We start from the raw sequence: 9,031 nt of genomic DNA, 5'->3' as shown, positions 1-9,031 counted from the left end.
CCTCACCCTCCCGTTATCCCAACGCCCGCCCAGCCCGTGAAGGTGAGTGATGTGGCCTCACGTGGTGGCTTGGGGTGCCAGGGCTGGGCAGTGGTCACCCTTTGCTTTGCTGCTTGGAAGGGGAACACCCGCAGCTTGGTCCAAAAAGTCATGTTCTGAGAGACCGAGGAGCCTGCAGTGACTCCCTCTGGCACCAGTTGACATCAGACATAGGATCATAGACTCGGAATAGCTGGGGTTGGAAAGGACCTTAGGATCATCTAATTCAGCATCTCCGTGTCCTCCTTATGTTGAGGACCCCAGTGCTGGGTGCAGCACCCAAGTGGGGTGTCAGGAGAGCAGAGGGGCAGGATGCCCCCCTTGGACCTGCTGCTCACGCTGTGGGGATGCAGCCCAGGACGGGGTGGGGGGTTCTGTGCTGGGAGCACACCCTGAAGCTGGTTCACATCCAGTTTCTCTTTCCTTGGTCCTAGACAAAAAAAGGGGTGAAGAGGAAAGCAGACACCACCACCCCAACCACCATCGACCCCATCCACGACTCCTCATCGCTGCCCGCTGAGCCCAAGTCCACCAAGCTGGGCCCACGCCGGGAGAGCAGCCGCCCGGTGAAGCCTCCAAAGAAAGATGTTCCGGACTCTCAACAGCACCTGGTTGAGAAGAGCAGCAAGATCTCGGAGCAGTTGAAGTACTGCAGCGGGATCATCAAGGAGATGTTCGCCAAGAAGCACGCTGCCTACGCCTGGCCCTTCTACAAGCCCGTGGACGTGGAGGCTCTGGGGCTGCACGACTACTGCGACATCATCAAGCACCCCATGGACCTGAGCACCATCAAAGTAAGTCCAGGTCTATAGGAGGACACGTGTGTCGTGAGTGGAGTAGAACCAGAGGTGGTTTCTCGCCCTGCATGTGCACTTCAGGTCTCTGCCAGGTACATTCAGTCCCTGTTCTTCTCCTCTTGCTGTTCTCCTGACATTTGGGAGGAACAAGCTAGAATCCTTCCAGGAGAGCTCTTGGGAGATGCTCACTCGGAGTTTATGGACAATGTCCTTTATTGTGTAAATCTCCCCTTTTTTAGCCCAGGAGGTGGCCTCAGAGAGCCTAAATCAGAGGAACTAGGAGATTCTGTTGAAACCAAGCCCATTGTCCTCATCATCTTCATCCATGTTTCCCCTCCCAACATTCTTTCATTGCTGGAATGGTTTGATTTTAACACACAGCTGCAAAGTCACCCCTATTCCCTCTTGAAATGTTCAGCCATGGTTGAGAAGCCTTAACTTAAAGCTGGGCATCCATAATTCTTTACTTAGAAGTCCAACTTCATGGCTACCAAGTGTTCATCCATGCTTTAGAAGTCCAGCTTTAGCTGGGAATCCCTAATTCCTTACTTGGAAATCTTTAACTGTTTAGTTTCCAAGCCTTAATCCATGATTTAGAGATCCAGTCTCTTGGCTATGGGCTGAACGTGAGCACATGCAGCTTGAGCTCAGCTCTGACTCCATCTTTGCCCGGTTTGGGCCTATGTTTTAGATCCAGAGGACTCAATTTTCCCTTCCCACAGCCCAGTCTGTGCTGAGGTTCCACCAGGGCTGAAGCCACAAGGATCATGGCTCTTCCTTCATGGTGGTGTTTCAGACCTGTAGGCAGGATCTTGTACTGTGCTGTAGAGCAGGTCTGTGCCCTCCTGGGGTGGAAGTCCAAGCTCTGGAGACACCAGCTTGGTTCCTGGATGGTTGAAAGTGGGTGAGATGGTTGAATCCTGTCCCCTGCGTCATCTTCCATCATTGGGTGAAGGACCATCCTGGTGTCCTCTGTCCCTCCAACCAGGCTACACCATTAGGACAACTCAACATCTTCCTTCTAGGACAAAGCTCGCCACCTTCTTCTGCCAGCATGTGCTCTTGGGTGCATGTGGAGGTTCAGTAGAGCCAAGATCGTGCTCCTGCTCTTCAACACCAGGTCCCTGTTCCAGTCCTCATCCAAACCTCCTCGCTGCTGTCAAACAGAGACAGCAAGAAGGTGGCTTGGAGGGTACATAGTCTTCTTCTTCACACCACTGAGGATGCCCAGAGCCAGCTCTTTCTTTCTAAACCACCCACAACCCTTTGTTTGACCCAAATAAGTTGTTCTTTGACTCAAGTTCAGGTTTGGCCAACATTTGTCCCTCTTTTGGCCAGAATCAGTTGTTCCAACATAGGGAGAAGATGGGTGCATGAAATCCATGGATGTCCCAGAGCTGTGTTTATTCCCTCACCCCTTTGAGGTATTTCCACAGTTAATAGCAGAGTTTTGATGGGTTTTTTCCCCACCTTCTCCTTTCCAGTCGAAACTGGAGAACCGGGAATACCGGGACGCGCAGGAGTTCGCGGCGGACGTGCGGTTGATGTTCTCCAACTGCTACAAGTACAACCCCGCGGATCACGAGGTGGTGGCCATGGCACGGAAGCTGCAGGTGAGGACTCGTGTTGTCACGGCGTTAAGGACCACATACGGTCTTGAAGGAACATCTCCAGGGTGGGAGATGATGGTCAGGAATCCCACTTCTGCTGTGGAAGTGATGCTGGGAGTGAAGGAATCAGTCCAAGTTGCTCCTTTAAGCTCTTCTTTTCTTTAATAGCATCTTTATCCCATCCTCTCAACTCTTGATCAAGGAGTAGGAGGGAAAAGTGTGGCTCCAAGGTGTCAGTTTGGGCCTGAAAGCACAGAGTACTCGCTGCTTTAGTTCCATCGTCCTCATGGTGAAGGTTCCTGCTCTTGTTCTTCGAGGGTTTGGCACTAAGGAATTAGCTGCTGAAGAAGCCCCATGTCTCAAACACATTCGGCTGCTCCATAAAATCCTCCCCATTCCCTCATTCTTCATGTTAATTTGGAGCTGCCACACGAGGACACGTGGCCAAAGCAGGAAAAAGCACTTTGCTCTGGGTGGATCTGGGGGGTCTGAGCTCCTGTAGTGGAGTTTTGACCCAAACATTTCATCTCCTGTTGTTGAAGCACTCGGGCATTCCCCATGGCCGTGGGTTCTGGTGCTTCAGGTGACACTTGAGGCCAACCATGGTGCTGGGACATCCCAAAACTCACATAGAACTGCATCCCAAGAGCTGGAAAGATGTCTCATCCTGTGGAGACAGGATGGGCTCAGCAGTATGTGAGGTCACAGGAACCAAATCCATAGGGATTCTAAGTGTGGAATTCCAGCAGAAGGACATGGTGGTGGAGCTCTCGCTACAGGACAGGAGAAGAAAACCCCTTGAGGTTTGGGAACAAGGCTGAAGGTGCAGGTTTGGACTTGAGCTCCTGTAACCCATGTTTTGGCCAACAACGGTCCTGATCCCTCCATTCTGGAGACACCAACCTCTGGAATAACCCGTTCTGCTGCTTTTTGATACCATGTCATCATCAGAAGGTGGTGTCTTGGATTCTCAGGCTTGATGCCAGCTCATGGAAAGGGGCTACAGGAAAGCTGGAAGAGGGGCTTGGGACAAGGGATGGAGGGATGGGACAAGGGGGAATGGCTTTAAGCTGACACAGGGGAGGTTGGGATTGGATATTGGGAAGAACTTCTCTACTCTGAGGGTGCTGGGACACTGGGATGGGTTGAATGGAGAAGCTGTGGCTGCCCCATCCCTGGCAGTGTTCAAGGCCAGGTTGGACACAGGGGCTTGGAGCAACCTGCTCTGGTGGAAGCTGTCCCTGCCCAGGGCAGGGGGTTGGAGCTGGAGGAGCTTTTAAGGTTCTTTCCAACCCAGCCCACTCCATGATCCTCTGATATGGTGGCACCCAAAGTGAAGAACCTCCCTTTGCCTCTGGGGATGATGAAGAACCGGAATTCCTGGTTCATGGAAGACAATACTTACGATGTAAATAGCCATTAAGGGCAGGGATTGAGCAACAGATCCACGTGTGTGTGGTTCCCATGCTGGAGGAGCTGAGAACCTCCTTCTCCTCCAGTGTCTTCTGCTCCTTCCCCTGAGACTTGAGCCTGAGCATCAAGTGAAGTCATGAGCAGGTGGAAGCAGCAAAACAGCATCTCCAGGACCTGGAAAAGCTGCTGCTGATGGAACAACCAACCAGGCTCTGGACCCCCCAACCAGGACTTTCCCACCAGCAGGATAACTGGAATTGAACCAGTTTTGCGTTCCTTGCTCTTGAGGATAATGGGAATGTCCTTCCACAAGAGTTTGGGTTGCATGGAGATGGTTTTCATGGGATGTGGATTGGGAAAATCCAGGCAGGTTGAAGAGAAGGGACTGAGACTGCAGTTCCTGCCTGGAGCTCCCCATGAATCCCTTGTGGAAGATCTCAAGAACCTGAACAAAGCAGCTTTTAAAGGAGTTTTCCCCCCCAAAACCATCTTGGAGATGGTCACAATTCCAACTGGATTTGGAGCTTTCAGGATCTGTGGTGGCTTCTTGGGTGGACACCCCACATCCATGCGTAACATCCCAGACATCCCATTGTTTTCCCCCACCTTGTGTTTGCAGGACGTGTTCGAGATGCGCTTTGCCAAGATGCCGGATGAGCCGGAGGAACCCGTGATTCCAGCGTCTTCTCCCGTGGTGGTGCCACCTCCCACCAAGGTGGCTCCTCCCTCCTCCAGCGACAGCAGCAGCGACAGCTCCTCTGACAGCGACAGCTCCTCCGATGACTCCGAGGAGGAACGTGCCCAGCGGTTGGCGGAGCTCCAGGAGCAGGTACCGTGTCCATAGGGATGGAAGGGGGTGGCCTCAGTGGGGGGGTTGGACCTGCTTTTAGTTCCCAAAGGAATTCGCCACCTGCACTTGGTGCTTCTGGTAGTGAATTCCCAAGGGCAGGAACTTGCTGGTTTGCACCAAGGAGTTGGTGCTTTCCAGGAAGGACCTTCCAATTCCTGGTCAGGGCACCAAGGTGTTTCCCAGAGGCAGAATTCGTTGCCTGCACTTGGTGCTTATGGCTCCAAGGTGGTTCCCAAAGGCAGGAATTCACTGCTTGCACTTAGTGCTTATGGCATCAGGGTGCTTCCCAAAGGCAGGAATTTGCTGCCTGCACTTGGTGCTTATGGCGCCAAAGTAGTTCCCAAAGGCAGGAATTCACTGCTTGCACTTAGTGCTTATGGCATCAGGGTGCTTCCCAAAGGCAGGAATTTGCTGCCTGCACTTGGTGCTTATGGCGCCAAAGTAGTTCCCAAAGGCAGGAATTCACTGCTTGCACTTAGTGCTTATGGCATCAGGGTGCTTCCCAAAGGCAGGAATTTGCTGCCTGCACTTGGTGCTTATGGCGCCAAAGTAGTTCCCAAAGGCAGGAATTCACTGCTTGCACTTAGTGCTTATGGCATCAGGGTGCTTCCCAAAGGCAGGAATTTGCTGCCTGCGCTTGGTGCTTATGGCACTGAGGTGGTTCCTAAAGGCAGGAATTCACTGCCTGCACATTGGTGGTGACTCCAGATCCTCTGGAGCAGGAAGGACCTTCCAGAGGTTGTCCCTGGCCATGATCAACACTTTAATCCACCCAAGTGAGGGTGATGGGAGCTGGAAGAACCACCGCCATAGTCCATAGTAAAGCCTTAGGTGTTTCCATGGAAGAGGAGGAGGAGCTGGGATGCATCCCAGTGTTGGAATGTGTGTTCTCCTCAGCTCAAAGCAGTGCACGAGCAGCTCGCGGCCCTGTCCCAGCCCCAACAGAACAAACCAAAGAAGAAGGAGAAGGACAAGAAGGAGAAGAAGAAGGAGAAGCACAAAAAGAAGGAGGAGCTGGAGGACACCAAGAAGAGCAAAGCCAAGGAGCCACCACCCAAGAAGGCCAAGAAAAGCAACAGCAACAGCAGCACCTCCAGGTCAGCCCCATCCCTCTGGGTTTTCCTTTCCCTTTAGCTAATGAATGGAATTACAGGTGGGATTCCTGACGAGGAACGTCAAGGTTGAGGTCAGCTTTGGATTTTGGAGCTGATGTTCTGTCTGGCTGCTCCAAACACCCCAAATATAAGGGGGGGGGGGAGGAAATCACAGGAAGTTGCTCTGTTGCAGCTCAAATCCATGAATCCACCAGTTTTTCATAGCTTTCCCTTTTTTGGGGAAGGATTTGGGCACTTGGAGGCAGGTTTGAGGTGCCCCAAGTGGAGATAACCACAACTGGGGGTCCCTGTAGCTGGTTTTTTGCCCTCTTAAGAACCAGCTTTAACACAGACACTGGGATTTATGTCTCCATATGGGGTGTCAGGCTCTGGGACAACCCAGCCTCTGGCCTGTCCTGGTGAGAAACAGGCAGCATCAGTTGAGCTTTGGTCTGTCCAAGTGTGGATGTAAGGAATTCCCTTCTGGAGCCGCTCAGCTCTTTGGGAGAGCGACTTTCAGGGCGGGCAGCTCAGCCTTGGGTGTCAGACATCAGGCTGAGCTCAGCTTTCTTGCCTAACTGTAGGTTGAGCTCAGTTTTGGGTGTTTTAAGAGCAGTTTGAGCTCAACCTTTGGTGTCTTCACAGTGGGTTGAGCTCAGCTTTCTTGCCAAAGAGTTGGTTGAACTCAACCTTAGGTTTCTAACCAGCAGTTTGAGCTGAACCTTGGCTATTTTAACAGTGGGTTGAGCTCAACTTTGGTAGTCTAAGAGCAGTTTGAGCTCAACCTTGGGTGTCTTAATCACAGTTTGAGTTCAACCTTGGGTGTCTAACAGCAGATTAAGCTCAGCTTTCTGCCTCACAGCCTCATGGTTGATCTTCCAGCTCAAGCTCTAAATGCAGAAGAGGCTTGTGTGCAGTAAAACTCTCAAACCCAGCGTGGTTCAGGCCTCACCTGGCAGAGCTTTAAACCCAAGAAGCTGCTTTTCTGCCTTAGGCTCTGCTCTAGAATAACCTTTACTTGTTCTTAAGTAGTAAGAAGGAGCCGGTGGCGGTGAAGAACAACAAGCCCCCTCCAGCCTATGAGTCGGAGGAGGAGGACAAGTGTAAGCCCATGTCCTACGAGGAGAAGCGGCAGCTGAGCCTGGACATTAACAAGCTCCCTGGGGAGAAGCTGGGCCGGGTTGTCCACATCATCCAGTCCCGAGAACCTTCCCTCAAGAACTCCAACCCCGATGAAATCGAGATTGACTTTGAGACCTTGAAACCATCCACTCTGCGGGAGCTGGAGCGATACGTCACCTCCTGCTTGCGGAAGAAGAGGAAACCTCAAGGTACCTTTTAAGCCTCAAATCCTGGTTTTCCTCTTGATTTTTCCAGGGATTAAGACAGAGAAGTGTAGGATGAACTCTGGGAGCGGGTGCTCCAGACCCTTCTCCACTCCACAGGAGGAGTTTACTTCGTTTAATTCCTTTAATTCACCTATTCCTCCAATTTCACAGCAACAGTTAAATCCCAGCACGGAGCTGGAAGGTGCTGGCACCACATTCCCATATATCCATCATCGGTATTTGAATTCCCATTAATATCTGTCCAAAGAGAGCAGAGACGAGGTGGGAGAAAAGCAATTCCTCCCCGTTGGTATCCATGGAATGCTCTGGAATGTGGCAGGATTCAGGCTGAGGAACACCCTGAGCTTCCCACCTCCACTTGTGGAGGTAGAAAAGGGGTTTCCCCCTTTTTTAATACAACTGGGAGTTCCTTTTTAATGGACATTTTAATCTCTTTTCCTCTCTCTCGATATGTTTTAATCTCTGAATAGCTTAATCTCTTCCCAACCTATTTGCAATACATTTATCCATTTGTTACAGCCTCAAATTCCGTTTCAGTACGTATTTTATACCCATTTTTCGTCTTAATATCTCTTACAATCTGTATTTTATTACAAATACACATTTATTAATGACTGAAGAACAACAAAACACTTTTGGACCTGAATCACCCACAGAAAAGGGGATGTGGCAGCAAGTAAGGGGAGAGGGGATTTAAAGGGAATCTCTTGATTTCCCATGGCCAAGGGATACCAGTTACTTCCTGGGATAAATCCAAGTGGAAAACAAGCCCAGTTTACTCCTGAGAGCTTCCTTTATACTTCTGTATGCTGGCAAAACATGGATTTGAGTTCTTTGGTCTGGGGCTTTAGGGGTTTAGTAAAGGGCTCAGACATCACCCATGGCTTTGAGCAGCTCTAGGGCTGTAACTGCCCAGGTTGAGTCTCACTTTAAGCTACTAAAATCAGGGAATTCTGTCCTTTTCCACCTCTTTATCCTGACAACTCAAAACCTAAGTTGAGTTTTCAGCCACATGGGATTAACCCCCAGCTCCTGCTGGACACAGGGTGGAGAAGAAGCCCCCATGGGCTTAGGCCAGCCTTAAGCACTGGGCAAAGCCAGAACTTCCTGTGCCAGAGGGGTTTAGGAGGGTGAAGAAGAAACAAGCCATCTGTTAGGACGGGCTTAAATCCCTTGGGACATCACGCTCCACCCTGCACCAACTCATCACCCCAAAGACCTCCAAGACCCCACCACATCCCTACTAGCGCAGCTCAGGGATAGAAATAAGCAGAGATGCAGGATTAAAGCTTGGCTTAGCTGGAATATTGGGGTGCTGCAGGTCTTGGGGTTCCTCCTTAGCCTCTAACGTGCTGTTGTCTTCTTGCAGCAGAGAAGGTGGATGTAATTGCTGGTTCCTCTAAGATGAAGGGGTTCTCCTCCTCCGAGTCTGAGAGCACCAGCGAGTCCAGCTCCTCCGACAGCGAAGAGTCAGAAACAGGTTAGATGCAGCTTATTTAACGCCTCAGTCCTAGCCCTGGTTTTCTGTATAAATAAATATGTTTTCATTCCTGGCTCGGTCTTTTAATTATTTTATTGTCCTTTATAATCAAACAAACCCTGATCTTGTTGCTGGGGTTGGAGCTCAACGCAGGCAACGGGTAGACATGTTGTCTCTGGCAGGTCTTAAGCCTGACACGATGATTTTTCCTGAGCTTTTCCTTGCTAAACTTGGGCTTGAGCACTCTGAAACGTGTGCCAAGGTAGCTCTTTGTCTCGTTAATGGCCTAAATCGGTGTTTTGAGAGGAACACGGTGGTTTTCCCTCAAAGGAGAGGTTTAAAACGTTGTCCTGTGCCACAGAGGGTGGAGAAGGATGGAGGAAACAGGGTTTAAGGTGT

General features: G+C 50.8%; 1 protein-coding gene across 1 annotated transcript; it reads left to right on the top strand.

Annotated features, from left to right (window-relative positions):
• Window positions 1–6: 6 nt before the first annotated feature.
• BRD4 (bromodomain containing 4) lies at window positions 7–8,701 on the top strand (the record flags this gene model as incomplete). Its single annotated transcript, XM_010013943.1, has 7 exons — window positions 7–42; window positions 474–833; window positions 2,321–2,449; window positions 4,479–4,688; window positions 5,607–5,806; window positions 6,836–7,134; window positions 8,522–8,701. Coding segments are annotated over 7 exons (1,350 nt in total), but the record flags the coding sequence as incomplete, so codon positions are not given.
• Window positions 8,702–9,031: the final 330 nt, after the last annotated feature.

This window comes from Nestor notabilis, unplaced genomic scaffold (genome assembly GCF_000696875.1).
Source record: "Nestor notabilis isolate BGI_N333 unplaced genomic scaffold, ASM69687v1 scaffold22154, whole genome shotgun sequence".
In the NCBI taxonomy this organism is placed as follows: domain Eukaryota; kingdom Metazoa; phylum Chordata; class Aves; order Psittaciformes; family Psittacidae; genus Nestor; species Nestor notabilis.
Note: the sequence above shows the minus strand (reverse complement) of the source record. Positions and strands in the feature narration are given on the sequence as shown.